Source organism: Lates calcarifer, linkage group LG3 (genome assembly GCF_001640805.2).
Source record: "Lates calcarifer isolate ASB-BC8 linkage group LG3, TLL_Latcal_v3, whole genome shotgun sequence".
In the NCBI taxonomy this organism is placed as follows: Eukaryota; Metazoa; Chordata; class Actinopteri; family Centropomidae; genus Lates; species Lates calcarifer.
This window is the reverse complement of record NC_066835.1, coordinates 11,680,142-11,702,600: the sequence shown is the minus strand read 5'-3', so window position 1 is coordinate 11,702,600 and position 22,459 is coordinate 11,680,142. Positions and strand designations below refer to the sequence as shown.

The following is a 22,459-nucleotide window of genomic DNA, read 5'->3' as shown; positions in this document are numbered from 1 at the left end:
TGGGAGGGATATTTATCACATTGTGTCAGTGTATCTTGGCGTTTCATTCACAAATGCATGGTACTGTTTTTAGAGATGAAAAATGGGTCGTCACAGACCGGAAATCATTCTAAGAGCTTTTGATGCTTTATTTTAAGTCAGTAATTCATTGATTAAAGCAATGTTATCCAGTCATGTGCAAAAATAACATGAATATTCAGGATTTTACTTTTACAAAACTGAACTGCAAAAAACCCATCTTATGCTAAATATCCAATTTTGTTCTTGTAATTCACTGTTTGATTGGACAGAATCTGTATTATTATCTTACATCACAGCAACACTCAATTGAAAACCATTCGATCATGAGTACAGTAGTTCTGTTCGATGCTGCTGCTCGGTGGTGACTTTTGGTGTGTACTTCTCAGGGGCCAGCATCCAGAGGCCAGAGGACATCTGAGCGAGGCCCTGACAGAGGACACTGGGGTTGGCAACAGTGTGGCTGGAAGCCCCCTACCGCTTACAACTGGAAACGAGAACCTGGACGTGGCCATCGTCATCCACCTGCAGTACTGTAATCACCTCATACAGGTAAGAGCTCCCTCTGACTTCTCAAAACAAATGTCTCTTACAAATGTTTTATTTTGGCAACATCAAACAGTACAATCCATAAAACCAAAAATTCAGTCTAACGTGCTTTTAACTCTTCATGTATTCTAGTTGTTGACGAGTAGGGTGGGTGTGTGGCAGCGTCGCAGCCTGCTCCTCAAACTGTCCGGACAGACTCAACTGTTGGAGGAACTTGCAGAGATCAGTGTGGACAGACTGGGAGCTATTACATCTGCTGCTGATGGTAGGTACCAACCGCTTTGGCTTATTGGTAAATGCGCAAAAAAATAATCAGCATTCACAAAAAACTCTCTAGTTCGGGGGGGGTTTGTAGCATCTGACCTTCTGTTCCATCCTCCTCCTCTCAGTTCTCCCGGGCCTCGCCGAGCGCCCGGAGCTGATGACTCTGTGGTCAGAGTGTAGTGGGTCTGCAGGTCTTTTCCACACCACACTGGACAGAGTGTTCAAACACATGAACCAGTGCTACATGGCAGTGCTGCAGGAGAGACACCCACGCGGCGCTGACACAGGTTGGCTCATCTGCTATTTTCTTTCTGAAAACAGACCACAGGTTACACTGCAGTTGCTATGAATATATTGTGGCTGACAAATTAGATTAGATTAAAACAGTGCAAATATAGCTGCAGTAGGCTAGAAATATGAGTATTTCCAATTTTCTTTTCTCTCCAGTGATTGGCATTGTAGTGGGTGAGATGATTGACAGGAATGACCTGGTGACGTCACACAATCCTCCAGCCTCTGCTCTGTCCCAGGATGTCCTGACCGTGTTTCAGTTCCACAGCTACATCTTACAACACGAGGTGCAAGATATGGAGACGCACCTGCTGCACCTGGCCAGAGAGGGTGAGCAAAAGTTGTGATACTTGCACGTATTTGTAGAAAACATAGGTTGAGATTTTTCCTAAATAAAGCAATCATTAGAACTGTTTGCAAATCAACTGAGCAGCTGAAACTGTGTAGACATGTTTTATATAAGAATATGATACAATAAGAATGATGGTGTTACTGATACATAGCAGTGTTCAGTGACCATGTTACACAGAATAGATAAGGCTCCTCATCTTTGGTTTTTACTGATTTTTGTCCCCCAAAAAAACACTTTCTGTAAAAGGAGCACAAAACTTTAAATTAAATTTCACCATAATTTTAAATCCACATGTACTCAAACTTACCTGCTCCAAAAGGACTTTTATCACCACCTGTAAACCAGCTGTTCAGTTCAAAAGATGCTTCCACTAAAAAAAAAAGAAGAAAATTGAGGGATTATTCTGTTTGTTAAATAAATAAAAAAAAGCTTTAGTAACTAAAATAAACCCTAATAAATTTGTAGATGTTTTTAAAAATAGACAGAATAATGAGTCAGATATGTCAAGCTCACAGCTCATGTCAACACAGAAAACGCTTATGCTTGTTCTACAATACATGGTTTCATTTTTAACGCGTGTACCTGTGTGTTTTTCTCACACTCAGAGGTGTTTGCAGAGGCTCTGTGCAGTGGGGATTATTCTCAGTGTCTAGCAGAGCTGGAGATGGTGCCTGTGTCGTCCCTGTGGCCTAAAAACAGCACCCTGAGGGCCCTGGCGTCCCTGCTCACTGCAGATGACCCTCAGGTCAACAAGGCAGCGGCCGACTACCTTTCCTCTGGAGCGTCGCGTGGCCATTTCAGGACCAGGGTTAGTAGCGCTAAAGAGAGGGGGCATAATTGAACCATTTATACCATTTCAATTAGACAGATGCTGCATGTCATGTCTGAACATTTGTGTGTCTACAGGCAGTGGAGTGCTATACCCAGGCGCTGTCGGAGGCTGGAGTTCAGAGCCAGAGAGCGGCTTGTTCAGCTCTCAGCTGTCTGCAGGTAAGTGGCCTCTTACATTATCTATAGTTGTTTCAGATTGTGTTTAACATAGTACTGCTATTCTAATTCTAAAAGAACTACTAATTCAGTTTAATTACTTGGCATAATGCAAATAAAAGTTATTTGTAAACAGATCCACGGATTAGGCGCATATCATACGTGTCATACGTGTCATCATAAGGCATCGGCGCAATAAGCGAAACAAAACGCAGGTCATATTCTTGCTTCCTCCACTTCCGTACCATTGATTCATTAATGTTGAATTCTCTCGCAGCTGCTCTATTCCCATGTTCTAATGCGTAACTGATAGCCTTGAGTTTGAAATCCGCTTCATAAGCATGTCTTGTAACAGGTGGCATTTTGGGGTCCTCATACACACACCGTAATATTACCGGTATGTTGAAGCACAGTACCGGTACATATTACTCCACGAGGCTCCTGACTACGGTAGCCGTAATGCTCCGCTAATCCATCAAGCAGTACAGCTCCGTAGCTTACCAAAGTCGTACTAAAACATTTTGACAGATTTTTGAGCGCTGTGTACCACATAAAATCGGTTCGAGGTCAGTAAACACAACCAGAATTAATACATAAGGCCCACTGGATTATAAGGCGCACTGTTGATTTTTGAGAAAATTAAATGATTTTAAGTGCGCCTTATAGCCCGAAAAATAGGGTAATTAAAACAGAGAAAAACATCATCTCATACAACTAGATCATCACATTCTTGTATGCACTATGTACTTTATGAGTACTCACCTCAGAGACCTCTTCTTTCTGTCTGTCTGCAGGCTGTAGAGAGCATCAGGGCAGTGGTAGCACTGTGCGATTCAGCTGATGAGGAGCTTCGCCATGTTGCTATAGAAACGCTGCTCACATTTGGTAAGTGACAAAATTGATTAGAGTCAAATGTTGCTCCGCTTGGTGTTTTGCTACGCTTCTACAAATCACTGTTTCTGAATTACACTGTATACACAGATGCCACAGTCTACCTCACATCATAAAATAAAAATGAAAAGATAATAATAAAAGATGTTTATAAATGTGTGACGTATGAGTATAATACCAAGATAAATTTGTTTTCTTTTGCACAAACTTTTCTTCTGCCCTCTGTTGCCTTAAGATTTTAACAGTAAAAGATGATTTGGTGGCTTAAAGCTGAGATATTTTGTCATGAGTATCATTGCAGTCTGAGATATAATTCATAGGTAACGCCTTTGTTTGTTAACAGGTGAGGAGGGGCGGCTGGCGTACGAGCAGCTGGACACAGTGCCGGGGGAAATGATCCGCTTGGGCACGCGGCGAGGAAACGCCGTCACCACGGCCTTCTGAGCCACCGTGCCACTTTAGAGCATCACAGATTACACCCCAGCGGACCCGACCTCTGAAGGAAAAACACTGCCTCCCCCTCAGCTAGACACCGCACTGCACACCTCACAGGGCTGTTAATGACTGATCAGTTTATTGATCTCCCTATTGGAACAGATTTCCCGCACCACCACATTAGATCACTGTTGTTACTGATACTGCCTCCTTAAAAGGAACTAACACCAAACAAACTGTCTTAACCACAAAGACACACAACCTATAACAACCCCTGCACACACACACAAACACACTTAAAACTCCTTCACCTCCAATTTCGCACACCCCCACCCCTCCTACCCCTGCTTTCTGAGCCAGGCAGACCAGTCACGTTGAGTTTTAACTTGAGAGCACGAATTTGACTGGACACGAAGCCACTCCAAAGACTGTGTGGAAACTGGAGAATCAAGCAATGCATCTTCACCCTTTGCACAACCTCTGTCAACAAGCTACCCTCCACTGCACACAACTCTTGTTATCACTTATTCACTGATTTACTATCATCCTGGTTGTTACAGAGTCACTTGTGTGTCACGCAATATACTAACTATGATCTTTGTATAATCACTGTTTATCACGTTTTCAGTTGGTGGTTTTTTGCATTAGAAATTTTTTTTTTTTTTGGGCGCTTTCAGAAGATTTGCACTGTTGTATGGCATGTAAATATGGTATATTTTACACAGCTAGTGTAATATATGTGGTTGTATTCAAAATGTATTTTTAGGTTCTGTTTTCTAGTACGTTCCATTTTTGAGTTTCAGGGATTCTTGTATGGTCGAAAGTGTGTGTTTTGTGGCAAGAAGGAGCATTAACGAGTTCAGAATGGCTTCTAAGAGAAAGTGTTGGTAAAGTAGTTAAAGAGCAGTTTACAGTCTTGAAAAGATTTAGACCTCAGTTATCTCATCAGTGGAGAAAAAGATGAGTGCCCAAGGTTCACTCTTTCAGCAGTTTATGTCTCATACGTGCAGTTGAACAAGTGCAATTTTTCTATACATAGCTGATACGAGAAGACGTTTGATAGTCAGCCTTGACGAGGTCGAGCACGCAGGTTCTACAAATACCCTCTTTTGTAAATGTATTTTTCCTATCAGGTACAGAGCCAGTTGAGGGCAATAAATTCAGCTTAGGGAGTGTGAGAATGCACTTTTCTCAGCAGCTGTACAGAGAGGAGGATCTTTTGGGCAGAATATAGGTGTAGCCTCAGTTGTGGCCAACTGCACATTCATACAGTACATGAGCTAATAGCAGGATAAAGCTTTTATTGTGAGAAGCTGCAGAATGAAGTGTTTCTGTTTGGTACGTCTTGGGTCTGATTTTGATTCCCTGCACCCTAAACTGTAATGTGGGAACACTGACCCGAGGTCAGCATCTAATTCCAACTTTTCTCATTGTTAACTGTACTACTGAGTCTAGTGAGACGATAAAGCTCACATCTGTTCTCACATCTTATTTATTATTTACTCGTAATTCTAATATTCTTTGGAGTTAATAGTGCAGATGACATTGTTATGTAAATTAATTGTATATTTATGTTCTATTTTGGATCAGGTCTAGGATTTGAAATATAGTTTATTGTTTCAAAAGGCCTCCATGTTATTACCATGCAACTGAACTCATGCTTAACTTTAATTGGAGTTTATTTTGAAAGAATTATATTAGATGGATTATTATTTTGGAGACGATTAAGATTTGCTAATAGCATTATAGATTTTTTTTTTTTCCCTAAAAGGTTCCAAACATAAAGGGACATTATATATTAGAAATGTTACTTTATTACTTAGATTTATTGTAACCAAAGGAAGAATGAATTTTAAAATTGTCTTTTAATAAAAGCTCATAAATCATCACGGAGAATGTATTTTCAATACAACATTTGCATTTTGGCCAGAATACTGAGACTCGTCTTTAGAAGCACAACTTGAAAAATAAGACAAACCCATAATATATGAATCTAGCAACATTTGGTTCTAACTGCACAGTCCAAAGCCATATTGATTAAAAACAAGTGGTAATATTTTTCTGAAATGTATTTTTTTTTTTGTATTATAATCTGTAAATGTGTGAAGTTGTTACTAAAAGCTGAAGATGGTATTAAGTTTTTTTTCTATACAACCTTTTGCAAAACATGGTCCATATTTTAAGTACAGTTACAGTATTTTGGTCTAGTATCTAATTCACCCACTCATTCATTGTAATTTTTTTCTTTTTACAAACTTGCAGTTGACCAGTGTTATAAGTTGATCTGTTGACTGTTCAATTCCTAATCACCACAAAGTACAAGTTGGCAAAATGTGCACATGTTTAATTATTTAGAGACTGGTTTTAAGAATAACTTGGTGCATTTTTGCTAAAATTGAACTGTATCCATTTCTGTGGTCAGTAGCTTCAGTACTAATTCATTTAGTTGCATACTACTCTTCTCCATTGTGGTTAGCAGCATTTCCTCTGCTCATCAAAAGTTGCAATAAATTTTATTTTTGCATAATTAAAATAACAAATTTGGGGATTTCTTAAGTCTTAAATGTCTGTCAAGGCCAATGATTTTCATTTTTGTCAACACTCTCTTTGTTGAATGGATTTCATGTTATTTTAATCTATTTTATACTTCAATAATTTAGACAAACATGATCACATTTGTGGAATAGATGTACATTATACAACAAGTAGTTCCGGCCAAGCAATCTGATTGGTCAGCAAGACATTTAGAATGTGCTCAAATCAGCATGACAGCACGTCTTACTCATCACTAAAAATATTACTCCGCCATATACATTTTATTTTATTGGTAATAGTTGTATAATCACAATATTACACTCGAGGGTGTCCTTTAACATCATTTGAGCACAACAGTGATGCAATCAGGGCTGAGGCGCTTGCACGGTTAATATTGCTTAAGTAAATGCCATGTTGTTAACTGCATAGCTGGGCAGATATTCAAGAATGGATCTCTATGATTTTAGTCATACTGTATTATTTATTTTTTTTACATAAAAACAGCCCTGTTTTAGTCCACACGTTGCTTTCCTGCGGTGGCCCTGAAGGTTAAAGCACAATGACATTTCAAAAACACTACACTTCAGAAAACACTACAACTATTTGGAAAATGCTAGCTATATTTTGGAAAACATCTCTCCTACAGTTATTAAGACAGCTCCGATAATTTTGAGGTTCAAGACCTAAAGTAAACACTCAGTTTCTCTGTGTAAACAATGTAAAAGGGTGTAAAACCATTAAGAAGATTCCCCTGGATCCACAGTGAATATCCAACCTAAAGCTAACTTCACCGTCCTCATGTATGCTGTCACCTAGGCTAGACTTCCCTCAAACAATATGAAACACAACACAAACAATGTAAACAACTATTAAGCAGAAAACATAGCTACAAGTGAGCAGACAAAGTTGCACCCTGCAAAACACTTTTAACCTGCATTATTGTTGTGCATTGTTAAAGTTTAGGGGTAAAAACTAAGATGGAAAAGGGTTAGAGTAAAAGATGCTCCACATGTAATTATTACATCAATGTAACAGTTGTACCGAACATTTTCATTTGAACTGCAAACATCTACAACTCAGTGGATTTAATTAAACCAGGACTGGCACACAAGGCAGCACATATTCAAAGCAGCACAACACTTAGTATTGAGATATTTTTCTGCCTAAGTTTCAGTTTCTTCACTGATTAAGGTTTGAAGCAAAACGATTTCTTTAAAACGCAATTGTTAATGTGACCATATTAGTGTGAAAATGTGGTCCAGGTCCAGCATGTACACACTTACGAAAAGCAATCCCAGTGCGTCAGTTCAGCAAAAGCCAAGTGCTTCTGCCAGGTTTGTTTACTAAAAGCAAAACTAGATTTTTGCATCAACACATGCAGCCTGCATCTACTGACAACTGCATCCCATAGTCAAGCGACCTTGATTCAGCTGGTCCACAAATGTATTACCTACTCTACATTTCAAATGACTTGACTCATGCAAAAATGACAAACTTAAGTCACAAGATTTTTCTTCCTTTTTTAAAAAGTTTATTTTACACAAGATTCATGTACACAGTAGTGCCGAAACACTGCACAATTTTTACAGCGTAAACCAAAACACTAGACAGCCATGCTTCAAGTAGGCCACATCTAGTAGTGAGTGTAGCACAATCAGCCTTTTCACAGCAGACATTTTGATCATAGTAAAAGCACAGGTATTATGTGGTAACTCATGTTACTCTATACATCTCATCTGTGCTTTTAACTGACATGTCAAAGTCTTCCATGAAAATGGTCCATTCTGCCTTAGAAGTGACAAGTCTAGCAAAAGCTAAAAATCACTGAATAAAAGAAGTAAATCAGTTCCTGTCTGTTCAAGGCTTAAAATTCAACACATTTTAAAAGTATTCTGAACATATTACTTTGCAAAGTCACTTTCTTCAAATGGATGGCCACTTGCTGCTGAAGTAAAATCTGCTGACCTGTATAAAGACAAAGTCCCATGACAAGAGAGTTGTCACTTAGTCCTGCTTTGAGGCTCCTGCTTGTTCATGGTCTGAGGTCTCTTCTTCCTCTGCATCACTCAGACTGTGATCAGAATCCTCTTCCTCACTGTGACCTGCCATTTCACTGTCGTCGTCGTCATCATCATCCTCATCCACATCAAGGGCAATGTCCCTCAGTTCCTCTAGATTGTCTGGGCACTTCCCTGTCAGTCTCTGAAAAAGACAGTATACATAAAGTTTACATTAACAAAGAGGGGTCAGTGTAATTCAGATTTAATGATTGGGTAAAAAATTATATCTGAACATACAAAATGGAGTAGAGTTAGAGGTAGCTCTAATTTAAAAAAAAAAAAAATAAATAAAAAAAAAAAAGTACAAGTCAGTAAGGCTTAGATTCAAAACAGGACATGCTATGATTAAAATTATAACATTACTGTTTACACTAAATATCACACCATGAGTCACGTTTTATTGTCCCAAAACAGACTAGCAGTGTCAGTGTGCGTACCTCAATCATATCAGCCATGTACTGTACATGTTGCGCCAGCTCCTGCAGCTCTTCATTCTCATTCTTAAGTTTTGTTATCTGCTCATCTTTGGCCTCAATGTCTTTGTGCAACTGGTTTAAAAAGGGGGAACAAAGATAACTCATTAAGCAGCAAGTTTGAAAAGGCAAACAAAAGCACCAGCAGGATTCAATACAAATCAATGTAAACTGCTCAGTATAATGCATCTTAAACTTTAGCTCTATAGTCACTAACTAAAGCATTCAGGAAAACTAAGCTGTTGGGAAAAGTACAAGGCCTCATTTCTAAATCTCCACAAAAAAAAAAATCCCTCCCAGATCACTGTATAGTAATCTGTCTTATTTATTGGCACCTTCACTATAATTTCTCTTAAAGTTATACTGAGTTCAACAATTGTATTTAGGTGCAGAGTTACTTGAAAATTCAGTGCCAGCTGGACTGGAGCCAACTAAGGTTGACTCAGGAGCGTGGGAACAGCTCAACAGACAGCTAAACATTAGCCACCTCTTAGTGATTAACTCACCTTCTCATTCTCCTGTAGAACATTGTACAAGGCCTTCCGTCGCTCCTCGGCCACCTCTTTCCAGTAGGTGGAAGGAGGAGTTTCTACAACAGCAGAAATTTCAGCTCAAGATAAATTCGAATTGTTTTGAGAGTAGGCGCCATTTTGTGATGAGGTTGAGCACAGATGAATCCTACCGACCTTGGACCATAAGTTCATATGCTTCATTGGACATCCCATCTGTCAAACACTGAGTTTCTTCTGTTTGTGTGGATTTGACTTCTACCTTCACCCGCTTTGGACCTCTAGTTTGTTCTGCACTCCACTGTTTCCGTTTGGGAATGACCTTCCCTGCCTAAAGTTATATATCATATATAAGAATATATATAAAAAATATATATATTTGAACACGCAAGATGGCTGTGGACCACTCATTCTGCAATGGTGTCTATGCCAACTCTCATGCAAACATGGACAAAACATACCTGAGCCGACCTCCCCAAATCTTTGTTGACAGCTGAGGGTTGGAGGACCTGCAGGGTTTGCCTCGGGAGTCCCATTGCCTTTTGAGATGGTGTAAAAAAGCTCTGGAAGAAATCAGAGACTCAAGTTAGGATTACCTTGTATCTCACTAGATCACAAATCAGATATGAAAACATTAAAATAGAGGGCAACATCCTAACTCCTTCCCAAAGGAGTCTTTAGAAACTCAAGACTGAGGTACATGGGAAACTACCGTGACACACGTTCTCATTTTCAGAGCCTCTATTCACCAGGGCTTAGCATCACTTTGCACGCTTTACTTTAGTTACACTGTCACCATGGGAAAGGGCATAAGTGAAGTGGCTTAACAACACTGGTGCCACGTGCAACAGGGCCACAGGTGTGGGAACAGGGGCAGGACCGAAAGGCTTTCAACTGCCGTGGGAAAGTTTCTCTTCAGGGCGCATTAAAACACAGTTTGTTAATGTTTGGCTACAGCCTCACAACACTGCTAGTGTTTTTCATGCCTATAAAGTTCATCTGTTCGTGACTGAGGTGTGGGGAAACAATGCTTGAAACTACCTAACATACAGCCATGTATAAAGCAAAATACTTCGTTCTTTAGTCCAAATTTTGAGAGCCAGGTAAGCCAGATGTGATCCCAACAATACAACACTGCTCAAACCAATTTAGTCTTGAAACAGTTAAATCACAGCAGAGTCAAACTTTAATTATTCACATTACATTAAATTACATTAATTAAATATTTTGCCACTCAGCACAACACGGAGAAAGACAACCACCCACCAATACCTCAGTCATGTAACACTGACCTGCTCCAAAGGCCTTTTTCTCGGCAGACATTTTATTGTATCATGGTAAGAAAAGCACAGGTGTTACCAATAATTGCTCTGTTCTACTAAAATGTCCGTGTGTGATAGATCATTCATAAAAACAATGATAATATCCTACTGAGGCTCAGTCCTAAACTTTGTCATTAGTTAATGCTGATGGGAATATTTCTGACCAAATAGTGATCACTCACTCACCTTTATATTCTCATTAGACTTCTGCTGGCTGTGTTTTAGCTTTCCACGGACACTCATTTTTCTTTGAAGACAGCCTGACGGGGCAATAAGTAACAGTCAGAACATACAGACATTTGAAAACACCCAAAATAAGCTAGCTTAACATGTAGCATGTAATACCTCGGTGTCTTTTGATTTGAAACGAGACAATTATGTGTTTATGTTAAGTTCGACTTCATTAGCTGGTTAAAAGTCGAGTTAAATATGGTAAATGTGTCGCCACGTCCGGAGGAAAAAAAATGCGATATAAAAGGCCAACTGTGAGTCAGCTACCGTTAAAAAATAAGCTAATTTAAGAGGCCCATGACTGAGGCTAGCACAAAGTTTGCTAACGGTAGCGATGTCTACTGAGCACAAGACGTGGTGAGATTCAAATTAAACCAATAATGAAGTAGATAAACGTTAAATCGACTTACCGTGAACGACGAAGACAACGTTGCTGTGACCGACTATTCTCTTCTCTACGGATCTCGCGCCAGGGGCTTAAATACGCCCACTCGGTCACGTGATAAAGGCGCCACTCAGCTCACGAGGAGGGTATTTTTTAATGCTGTTGTTTTTTTCCTCGTGCGGTCACATGTCTTCGTACGTCACATCTTTGTAGTTGACTGTGCAGCCATTTTGGGGAGGCTGTGGACCGACGAGCTTGTGTATGCCATTATTAGCTGCCAGAAAACACACAAAGAAACCAAACGGAAAAACGTTGGACGACACGCCGTTAAATATGGGCCCGCCGGGAGACAGAACACGCCACTTGTCGACTGAAAGAACGGAGGATTTCAGCTGGATTGTCGATTTATCTTGACATGGCATGCAGCAGGGCGAGTCGGAGGTTGTGACGACTGAAGAAAAGAAGAGAAAGAAAACAAGCGCAGCAAACACCTCGAAACTTCAGACGTGGAAAGGGGAGATTTTGTCTAGCTAACGTTTATTTCGCCATTCAACGTGTGTCGTTGATTTGGCTACTGATTCCCTGGCTGGTTTTTGTTGATTAAGTTGTTGACAAGACACGACTGAAGCGAATTAAACCTAGCTAAAATGCTGAGCACAAGCGAAACCAGCTAGTCAGTCTACCCCACAGGTCTCCTGACTTTCACAGCACTGGCAGTCACATTGAACCAAGCGAGAAGATGTAAACGCGTGGAAAGATGACTGTACGCTAGGTAGCCAACCACACATAGGCCTCAATTAAGCCAATCAGTCAGAAGATAAGATGTAGCTATATCGTTGGTTCACTACTAGTTAGTGTCCGAAGTGAATGCCTAGATTAGCTTGCTAGCTCACCTTAGCTAGTGTGCTAAAAATACGCCCACATCATGACTATCAGCAGTGGCAGCACCGCAGGCCGTGGGCCAAATGAGTGGCAGTAAAAGTCAAGGAAATGTCAAGTTACTTTCGCAGTAGTCTTCGATGTTACCCGGTGCCAATATCTCCTGGCATCTGTATTTACCTGCCATGTTCGTCTGTATCCCCGATCCGTCTGTAACACGCACATAACGCAGTCTCTACAGAGAAACACAAAACGACAGCCATGGATGAGGGACTTTGAAATGACCCAAACAATAGAATATTTGTCTGCTTGCTAGTCTCTGTAGTCCTCAAATTCACTAGCAAAAATATATATTGCCGGTATGGATTTTTATAGTTGCAGCCGTTTCTGTTGATTTCAGTAACATTTTACAAAAGGAGTTAATCAAATTTGAGTTGCTGTTTCATTTAAATCTACGTTGTAATCCCTTGTCGATGGCAGGTTGAAATCAAAAGCTCATTTGGCTTAAAAGTCATGTCTTAAAAACATGGATTTCTAATCAAGTAGTAAGGAGATGTAGTCTTAGCTTATTGATCATTCCCCTCCTCAACACTGCCCTTTTACAAAAAAAAATAAATTAAAATGACTTAGTCTTGTTTCTGATTTGTTGATCTTTTCAGTTGGTAGTTAGTGGGTATTTCACAGATCTAGCCTAGAGTTGTTTGATGGATTGTTTCTGCAAAGGGTAGCTGACTCCATCCTTTATCCATCGTATAAATACAAAAGTAGAGTGTAGCCAAATATTCTGCACACAAGAAGAAGACTACCATCAAAATCTAACCATGGGTGACCCAACTTCACGAAGAAATCAAACAAGAAATCGACTTCGAGCTCAACTTCGGAAGAAAAGGGAATCTTTGGCTGATCAGTTTGACTTCAAGATTTATATAGCCTTCGTTTTCAAGGAAAAGGTTTGTCAGTAAAATGGAAGAATACTCTAATTCTTGACACATTTTTTTAAAGATGCTAACCTCATACCATAAACTTCATATATGCGCATGGCACATTTAAATGTCCATTTCAAACTCACTCTGAACTAAAACAATAACCTAGAACATTTGTGTTTTGTTCCTCTTTATTGTCATTATAGAAGAAGAAGTCTGCACTTTTTGAGGTAGCTGAAGTGGTGCCAGTGATGACCAACAACTATGAAGAAAACATCCTACGAGGTGTGCGGGATTCCAGCTACTCTCTTGAGAGTTCAATAGAACTCCTGCAAAAAGATGTTGTGCAACTACACGCCCCCCGATACCAGTCAATGCGAAGGGTAAGATAGTGAAATATAAGAAAGGATACGTTGATGATAACATTGTCGGTTTAATACATTGTCCTTCTTCGCCATGCTGTCATAGGATGTGATAGGCTGCACACAGGAGATGGACTTCATCCTTTGGCCACGCAATGACATTGAGAAGATTGTCTGTCTGCTGTTCTCCAGATGGAAAGGGGCCGATGACGAACCCTTTAGGCCTGTTCAGGTCAGAACTCAGCATTTTGTCAGATTACTCAGATGTCTGAAGCCATTATCCAGTCATTTCATTCTAATGAAATGTATGAAGTGTATATGTCTAGAATAAGACTGGGCAATATGGCTAAAACATAAAAGATTTATTGATTTAATATCATCATATGTCCACATCATAAGCTTGTGGACCATTTTACATTTCAGTAGATTTTTCTCCAGTAAAATGATACATATATCACTCAGGCCTAGTCTTGATGTAACAATGTCTGTCCTGATTTACAGGCCAAGTTTGAATTTCATCATGGAGACTACGAGAAGCAGTGCTTGCATGCTTTGGGTCGTAAAGACAAGGCTGGAATGGTCATGAACAACCCAACTCAGTCTGTATTTCTCTTCATGGATAGACAGCACTTACAGGTGAGTCAGTCCACTGAAATTATACTGTAACAGATTTTAAAAGCTGAGACCTCAAACAGCTTCCAAACACAGCTCACCACAACTGTTCTGTCCACCTCTCTTGCAGACTCCTAAAACCAAGGCCACAGTTTTCAAGTTGTGCAGCCTCTGCCTGTACTTGCCCCAGGACCAGCTGACCTGCTGGGGTGTGGGAGACATCGAGGATCACCTCCGCCCATACATGCCTGATTAAGGCTTCTTGCTCCACCCAGCCACATAGGGAAAAGCCCTTCCCCACCTTCCTGCCTAAGCCTTCAGAAGCAAATTGATGTACTCATCTCCACCCGTTTCCTTTTTAAAAGATTTGAACTTGTGCTTGGATCTCTCCTTTTTTGTTACCTGCTCATTCTCCCTTCCCTGACCTGAAGCTGATTCAGTTCCCATTCTTGTCCCCCCCACCCCCACCCCCTCACGCTCCCAGTGTTCCACCTCTTCTCTCTGCCATTTTCGTTGGTTCCCCCAGTTTTCTTTTTTTTCATATTTCCCTTCTTCATTCCCTCCTACTCACTCATCCATTTTTGTTTATTTGAACCTGCACGAACATTGATTTTGAGTGGTTGGTTGTTCTCTTGGAGCCGCACTGTCAACAGCACCGATCATTGAAGGAACTCTTTATGTTGCATCAAAACAGGAACAAACCATACCCAGGTCTTCACGGTGGTTCTCAGATGGACGTGTTTTATATCCTTGTTGTCATAAGAAAGGATTGTTAAAGCTTGTTTGTAATGTCATTGGGGTTTCTAGAACAACTTTACACAATCTTTTGACCAAGGACAGGTGTGACTAGGTGTTAAAACACCTATACGCAAAGATAACAAGATGAACAATATTTGTCAAATCATATGGTGTAGGAATTGCTTCTTATAAACCGCCTTAGTTTTTTTGCTGGACTTTAAAAAGATGTTTTGGTGTCATTTGCTTTCCTCTGAAACATGCTAGGCAGGCCTTTACTAAAATCTTGAGTGACTTGAAAGGCATTGTACACAAAGTTGAGACATGTTGGTTAGACGTTGAGGGTCATTGTCACCGTTCAAGCCGTTCATGCACTATTCATTTAAGCTACTGAAATCTGATGTTTTATGTTTTGTATTATTTGGGATGTGGGTTGGTGAGAAACTGAAATGTGACAGATTTAAATGTTTAACATACCTAACAAAAGTTGCTGAAAGCTAACTGATTTCTGTTTAATTTGACCTAGTAAAATTAAGATAATTTTCTGCCATGCTATTCAAATTAAAATTGGGTTTTGCAGGCTTGCTTGTCAAAGAATAAGAAGTACATAGTACACATAATTTTGCTCATTGTTGATTCCGTGTGTTCCATTGAAAGGTTATAAGGCGTGTAACTTCTGGGTTTTTTCTGTTGATGATTCTCAAATCAATACTGCTGAGCATATCCCAATACAGTGCAAATTCTGAAAGCATAACTCTTTGTCCATTTGTTTTATTGCATGTGCATGAATCAGTGATACATAAGTTAGGTCAGGATTGATTCTGACTGTACAACTATAAGAAGTTTCTCTGTAACTGTTGACGACAAATATGCAACAGTCCCAACAACACAGGTCACTGAATAACCAGCAGGATTATGAGGAGTATTATGGAGTTGTGGCACCCACCACAAGTTTTTTACACAATCAGTGAGTTTTGCAAACTATTTACAGGAGGGGGATAGCTTAGTTCTTCACTCAGAGTCTTTTGTTTTGACAGTACAAGTGTATGATTTTGTGATTAACAAACAGGCACATATTGGAGACAGTTTAGCTGCTGCCCAAGTGTTTAGTGTGTCTTCCTTGTGCAATGAGCTTCCCTGTGGCCTTGTTAGTGAGATCTACCGTGGCAAACGCCAGCGTCCGTCCTTGCTTCAGAACCTGGGCAGTGATGAGTACATCCTCTCCCATCTTGGCAGCATTCATATATCTGTAAGACAGTGACAGTTTGTTTCTCAGTCATTCATAGACCTTCAACATGAATGAAGGTCATCCCAAGTTGGAAAACAATACATGCATATTAACATGGAGGTTAATTCATCATAATTTTAAGACAAGCTGACACCACACATATTTACAGGCTGAGTGGGGTTATGAAAAACCTGGAAGGTAATAAACATAAAGATCAGTTTTTTTTTCCTGAAGTCAAAGCTGCAGCTACACTTAAGGACACTGAGATCACGTGCCTTTTTTTTCCTAGGTTTTTAGGGGTTTTAGGAATCTGGCCTGAGTTTACATTCTACAATTAAACACGTTCACATGATGGATATTTTATATACAGATTACAGCATTTTTAGACTGAATATATTCTGTTTTTCAGCCAACAAATATAATTGAAGTATTTCTTTCTTAAGTTGAACATATTCCCAACACTACAAAGAAGGCATTGAAACTGACCTTTGTGGTAGAAAATTACATTTACTTAAGTTATAACCTAACATTTGACTGAAAATCTAAACATAAAAATCCAAATAAAAACATTTTAGAGTCTTTCTTTTGGTTAAACCAGGACTATCTAAGAACCAAATATGAAAATTACAGGTGGAAATAAATGCAAAGATGGACATGACTAGTCCACAAACACTCTTATCCATCTGTGAAGGTTAATTTAACACATTTTGCTTTATTGGATATGAACTGTATAACCAATCTACTCAATGGAGCTCATAGATTAAAACTCCAATTTTCATTTAATTAATTAATCAACTAGTGTTACATGTTATAAGGCAATACATTTTGGCTGTTATTGAGGTTTACCCTGTTGATGGACTCACGTTATGTTCATGTCCACGCTGACCCCCGGTGCTCCCCTCTCACTGTTCATGATGGCCATGGTGGAGATGACATCGACCAGGGTGGCTGTCAGCCCGCCGTGCAGCGTTCCTCCCCGGTTGGTGTGCTCCTCCTCTACCCGCATCTCACACACCATTTTACCTGGGCTGGCAGACAAAATGTCCACCTGAGGGAAACACGTATATAGCTCTTTGTGATAAAGTTTATAAGTAACTAGCTTTGAAAGCACAGGCTGGTTGCAGTGAGTGCTCACAGACACACAAAGACACTCAAAACGGTCACGAAATGTTGCAGAATGTGTATATTTACCTTGCTCAGCACTCTGTCGAAGCCTGGATTATCCACCATTGCTCTCATTATCTGTTTCAACGAATTTAAAGTCATCGAAGCCATAATAGACGCTATTAAACGCAGCCAATGTCAAACTTCTGTTTACTTCACACCGGAAACTGCTGCGTTCCATAAATCGTCCGGGTGAAACTTGAAGCTAATCTGCCATTTTGACTAAATTGCGTTTTCGGCCAGATTTGGAGTTCAGAAAGTAATTAGCACCACAACACTAACAATATGTGGTTTATTTAGTAACTCTACATGAAACGTAGAGTTGTTCACTTTTAATCGTGTAAAGTACTGTTTGCTGCGCTTGTTTTAGTTAGTATTGGAGGCTATTTAGCAACATCACCCGGAAGCATTTCACTGATACACCTGAAATAACTTGCTGTGAAAAAGAGAAAACATGGAGTAATATTTGCTATTAACTTTACTTTTCCTTTGAAATTCTGTGAGTAAATCTTGTGGCTGGGCAAGATGGCTTCTACATCCGAGTCGGACAAACCGTCAGTTTCTGATGTGGAGGAAAACAGAACTCGTCTCTGCGATGAGTTTGCTGCAATAGCGGGAACGGACAGCGCTGTGGCTCAGTGCTACCTGGCTGAAAATGAGTGGGAGATGGAGGTACAGTAGCTACACCAACTGAGGCCTGTTGTAGCTAGGGACTGACTTATTGAATTTGTATTCCAGCTCAACATGGCTGCAGCTTATTTCATTGTTTAGGTCAGACTACAATACTCAAAGAAAGTACTTCCCCATCACTTGTCTTTCAGAGAGCTTTGAACTCATTCTTTGAGGCAGACCTGGAGAGAGTATTTGAAGAGGAAGATTCTCCAGAGAGAGGCACTAGCCCTAAACCCAAAAGACAGAAGGTTGATGAAAAGGCTACAGGAGACTGGTATGTCTGCTGTCTTCCCTTGTGTCACTGTTTACATTTATATCAGTGTAGTATGACTGTCTCCCAGAGTTCTCTCTGTTGTTGTCAACCATAATTCTGAATTCCAATGTTATCTGAAAAATTTCCAGCATAGATCTGACCGAAGAGAGTCCTGTCACCTCACACAAACCCTCAGAGGAAGATGATGGTAAACTGTCCGTGATCTCCTGGAACGTTGACGGACTTGATACAGACAACCTTGCAGAGCGTGCCAGAGGCCTGTGCTCCTACTTAGTCTTGTGAGCCCATGTTTATTCACTATTACTCTGCAGAACAATGTCCCTGTAGATACAATGTGTAGGTCAAGCGTACTCAAAAGGAAGGTTGATAGTATTTGAACAGTGACTCTTCTTTTCATGCAGATATACTCCTGATGTGGTGTTCCTACAGGAGCTCATTCCACCTTATGTCCAGTATCTGAAGAAACGGGCTGTCAGCTACTTGATCATTGAAGGTACACTATTTTCAACGATGTAGGGGCTTTCTCTTGTTAGCAGTCGGTCCCTGTTGGGATAAGACAGCAAGAAAAATACACAGCAGTGTCCATTTAAATAAGTAATAGTGGACTATACACACAGCATACAACACACATACCATTGCACTAAAAACAGTTGTACTGTACAGAACCTGTGGGCAAACTTGGTAGTTTAATCTTCCCCCTATCTTTACTTGTGCTGACCAGGTGGTGAAGAGGGTTACTTCACTGGGATGATGCTGAAGAGGTCACGAGTCAAACTGCTGGAGAGCGAGACAGTAACTTACCCCACCACGCAGATGATGAGGAATCTGCTTGTAGCTCAAGTTTGTGCACAGACAGTCATTAAAAAAGACTTCAAATCGTTAAATTCAGCTCACCTGAACATGATGTAAATTTGACATTTTCTTCCCCCAACATCAGGTGGATTTCAAAGGCCAGAAGCTTTGTCTGATGACGTCCCACCTTGAGAGCTGTAAGGGCCATGCTGAGGAGCGGATGAAGCAGCTGCGAGTGGTGATGCAGAGGATGGGAGAGGCAGCAGATGATGTCACCGTCCTGTTTGGAGGGGACACAAACCTGAGAGACCCTGAGGTCAGTCATTTGTCTCTCCATGCAGTCACTTTCCATACATGTAATCACAGTGTGTACCTCTTAAGTAATACTTGACTTGGGCTTCATTTCAGGTGGCAAAGGTGGGCCTGCCCTCCAGTGTCTGTGATGTCTGGGAGCGACTGGGCAAGCAGGAGCACTGCCGCTACACATGGGACACCAAAGCCAACAACAACAAGACCGTTCCCTATGTCAGTCGCTGCCGCTTCGACCGGGTCTACTTCCGCCCGGCAACCAAAGATGGAGTCCCACGTCTGGCCCCCGACCACATGGCCCTGGTGGGGCTGGAGAAGCTGGACTGTGGACGTTACACTAGTGATCACTGGGGAATCTACTGCAGCTTCTCTGCCGGGTAGAAACCCACAAAACAAGCTTAGACATGCGAGTCAAAGCTCTCGTTTGAAATCAGCTGGTCTAGTTTGTCTTGTGTGTTTTACAGTGCCAGCGTTGCCACTGGGTTTAAACCACAGAAACACTTTCTCTGTGAAAGAAGATGACCTGATCTCATCTGAGATTTGTTGCCTGTAAATATTATATCTTGGTTTGTGAATTTTATCCTCTAATGTGTCTCTTGTTGGAGTCTGCTCATTTTTCCCTCTACTTAAAACTACTTAAAAGAGATGTAGAAAGCACCAATAAATATTAAAATATCAAATTTTGCAGTGTTTTGAAATTTTTATAGTTAGGTTTGAAAGTTCAGTCTTGACCTTTTACACCTTACAGCACAATTTAACCGCAAGGTTGATTAGTGGCTGCTCTGGAGCTTTTGATTAGATCACACGGTCTTCCTCAGTGGAGTTCACCCATTTTATATGAATAATAAACATGATCAATGTTGACAACTGAAAAACTCTTTACAGGCAGCAGTGTTTTGATGAGGTGAATGTAATATTGGCGTCTGACCACTAGAGAGCAGTACAGAGTTTGTAACACATGAATGGTCAGATTAATGATGCTGGTTTTTGTTATCTCCAGTCTGCCTTTGATTCTCAGTGAATCACCTAATTTTAATTCAGTTAGTGCAATATGACATAACAGAAAAGGTGAATAAGTTTGTGTGGGTGTGTGTACTTGTGTGTTAGTGGACGTGTTTGAGGGAATGTGGGCCTTAGCAGACATTTTGACTCAGGAACAGCAGGAAGTCTTACATCGAACACTGCTAAGGTCCTGAAAGTTGTGAAGCTAAATGGAGTCCAGTCCTTATTAATATAATCAGTAACACGTGTGGTTTTCCTGCAATGTAATATACAATATCTGATGTAAAAAGGGCCTATTAGAATGATTTTGTGCTGTATACCATGATGACACCTAAAATCTATATTCTACATTCTCTATAGGCCTAAGTTCAGCCCTAAACCAGATGTAACCTCCTCTTCACAATCGCTGCCAACACACTGTCAAGACTTCTCCGTCACTTCTCTGTGTAATGCACCCTTCAGATCTGAGAGTGTGTTTTCATGTCTGCTCAGTGAGCAGACAGCGCCGTTTTTTAACAGCACAGTCACACGGAGTAAAGAAGAGCTGACCTCGGGAGAGGACACAGATGTGACTCTTCCCTTGGAGCAGGCGTCATCGGAAAAGACCTCCCTCCCTCATTCGCCCCATCCCTGGTCCCTGGTTCCTCATCAGCAAGGACACATGGACTGAATCCGTTGAGTTCAGTTCACCTAAAACCTACAATATGTAAACCTTAAGAAAAAGCATCCTCCTCTCTCCCTGCATAGTGATAATTTGTGGCATGATGTGGATTTTTTTTTCCTGCTTGTGGTCTTGTTTGGGGCTCTGGAGACTCTGGGACAGTTCTGGAGACTCTGGGCCAGGTTTCCCATGCTCCTCCGTAGGTACACTGCTTTGTCCTACTTGTGTGCTGAGCACTTTTGCACTACAGCATTGAGGAGGAGAACAGCAGCAGGTCATAGATGGTACAGATGGAGGCAACAGCTGTCTGGGCCAAGAAAGTGGTCATGTGATCCATCTGTCTGCCTTGAGCAGGATCCCTCAATGTTTCCCTCCTCCACAAATTCAGAAACATCCGCACCATAAGTTTCCCTCAGGAAGGCCACATGGACATACTCCAAGATAATCTCACTCACCCTGTTTTTTTTCTTCTTCTTCTTCTTTTACAATTTCACTCTCAGACGTGTTTTCAAGCACCAACAGCCTCACAGATGTATTTTTGGAGCATTCCCTCCAAAAGCGTAGCCCTTAGTGAGAGCTAGGGCTTTCATTTGAGGCCCGTCAAAATGAATGTTCTTGGTTTTGTGCAGACGTAGTATCTGTGCGCTGGTGGGCAGCCTCCAGGATGAGGTTTGTCCTTTGAGGCGGGGTTGGACGATGATGGATCAGACACAGATCTGACCCGAACCCAGAAGAGACTGGCAGGTCATGCGAAGAGCGGCAGATGAAACTGTGCTGCAGCTCCTGGTAACAGATGGAGCAATAAAATGCAAAAGGAGTCTGGTCTGTTGCTGTTTGATTGATAGACTTTGGCTGGGCCCTCTGTGGGTTTTTGTATTTTTGTTGTTTTTGGGGATGTGAGCAGATGACTGCGGTCAACTTTTCCACTGTGTGTGTGTGTGTGTGTGTGTGTGTGTGTGTGTGGCCACATGGGAACAACACTGTTCACAAACAGAATCTATCTGTACAATGTCTGTCAAACACCATCCACACAACCCCCACCCCCCTGTACAGATAGCTTGTCACAGGCAAGGCAAGGGCAAGCGCAAGTGGTGCTCCACTCTATATTACCACCGCCACATCCATCACTACTTCACTTCAAAATCGCTGTGACAAACTGCCCTAGAAGCCAGCATTATTTCTGGCCATACAGTGCTGCTGCTGTTGCTGCATATTTGAAGACTGACAGTTATTTAGAGGTTTGCAAGGTAAGGGGGAAACCTTCTGAGCAAGAATATTTTGTCTTCCCATCACTTTCAAGGGGTGAGGGATGAAGTCAGGTAATATTTAGAGACTCGTGCTATAGGATTCCAGGTAAGGTTATGATATGCGGCAGCTTAAAGATAGAGACAAGTTGAAATTTAACCAGCAGTGGAAGCTCTTCAACACACATCTGTAAAAACATCTGTTGAGAGGATTTTAGGCAAGGTTGACAGAAAGGTGAGTAAAGGCAAGAAAAGGCAGGGATTCACTGAGTATTACATAAGGTATCCTGAGCTGTAAAT

At 40.9% G+C, this 22,459-nt stretch overlaps 5 protein-coding genes across 8 annotated transcripts in view; 3 read left to right on the top strand and 2 right to left on the bottom strand.

Moving 5' to 3' along the window:
* ripor2 (RHO family interacting cell polarization regulator 2) overlaps positions 1-6,327 on the top strand; it is a 78,735-nt gene extending 72,408 nt beyond the window's left edge. For all 4 annotated transcript variants that reach the window (XM_018697988.2, XM_018697987.2, XM_051066878.1 and 1 more), the window contains exons 15-22: positions 408-570; positions 700-832; positions 957-1,118; positions 1,279-1,452; positions 2,080-2,282; positions 2,381-2,464; positions 3,256-3,346; positions 3,696-6,327. In XM_018697988.2, coding sequence (XP_018553504.1) covers positions 408-570; positions 700-832; positions 957-1,118; positions 1,279-1,452; positions 2,080-2,282; positions 2,381-2,464; positions 3,256-3,346; positions 3,696-3,796 — 1,111 coding nt within the window. In that variant the 3' untranslated portion in view covers positions 3,797-6,327. The remainder of the gene's footprint in view (positions 1-407; positions 571-699; positions 833-956; positions 1,119-1,278; positions 1,453-2,079; positions 2,283-2,380; positions 2,465-3,255; positions 3,347-3,695) is intronic.
* A 1,503-nt stretch (positions 6,328-7,830) lies between these two features.
* On the bottom strand, positions 7,831-11,450 carry gmnn (geminin DNA replication inhibitor). The gene is made up of 7 exons (XM_051066887.1): positions 11,329-11,450; positions 10,873-10,946; positions 9,826-9,927; positions 9,542-9,695; positions 9,362-9,444; positions 8,820-8,930; positions 7,831-8,524 (listed from the first exon to the last, which is right to left on the bottom strand). Exons 2-7 carry the CDS (start codon positions 10,927-10,929, stop codon positions 8,327-8,329), a joined length of 705 nt encoding a protein of 234 aa, XP_050922844.1. The 5' UTR covers positions 10,930-10,946; positions 11,329-11,450; the 3' UTR covers positions 7,831-8,326.
* Positions 11,451-11,524: 74 nt separating this feature from the next.
* lg3h6orf62 (linkage group 3 C6orf62 homolog) lies at positions 11,525-15,567 on the top strand. The gene is made up of 5 exons (XM_018697985.2): positions 11,525-13,131; positions 13,311-13,487; positions 13,573-13,698; positions 13,968-14,102; positions 14,209-15,567. Exons 1-5 carry the CDS (start codon positions 13,003-13,005, stop codon positions 14,332-14,334), a joined length of 693 nt encoding a protein of 230 aa, XP_018553501.1. The 5' UTR covers positions 11,525-13,002; the 3' UTR covers positions 14,335-15,567.
* Position 15,568: 1 nt separating this feature from the next.
* Positions 15,569-17,401, bottom strand: acot13 (acyl-CoA thioesterase 13). The gene is made up of 3 exons (XM_018697986.2): positions 17,233-17,401; positions 16,905-17,089; positions 15,569-16,060 (listed from the first exon to the last, which is right to left on the bottom strand). Exons 1-3 carry the CDS (start codon positions 17,314-17,316, stop codon positions 15,901-15,903), a joined length of 429 nt encoding a protein of 142 aa, XP_018553502.1. The 5' UTR covers positions 17,317-17,401; the 3' UTR covers positions 15,569-15,900.
* Positions 17,402-17,547: 146 nt separating this feature from the next.
* tdp2b (tyrosyl-DNA phosphodiesterase 2b) lies at positions 17,548-19,932 on the top strand. The gene is made up of 7 exons (XM_018697983.2): positions 17,548-17,877; positions 18,027-18,151; positions 18,280-18,429; positions 18,553-18,644; positions 18,873-18,991; positions 19,089-19,259; positions 19,352-19,932. Exons 1-7 carry the CDS (start codon positions 17,731-17,733, stop codon positions 19,631-19,633), a joined length of 1,086 nt encoding a protein of 361 aa, XP_018553499.1. The 5' UTR covers positions 17,548-17,730; the 3' UTR covers positions 19,634-19,932.
* The last annotated feature ends 2,527 nt before the right edge of the window (positions 19,933-22,459 follow it).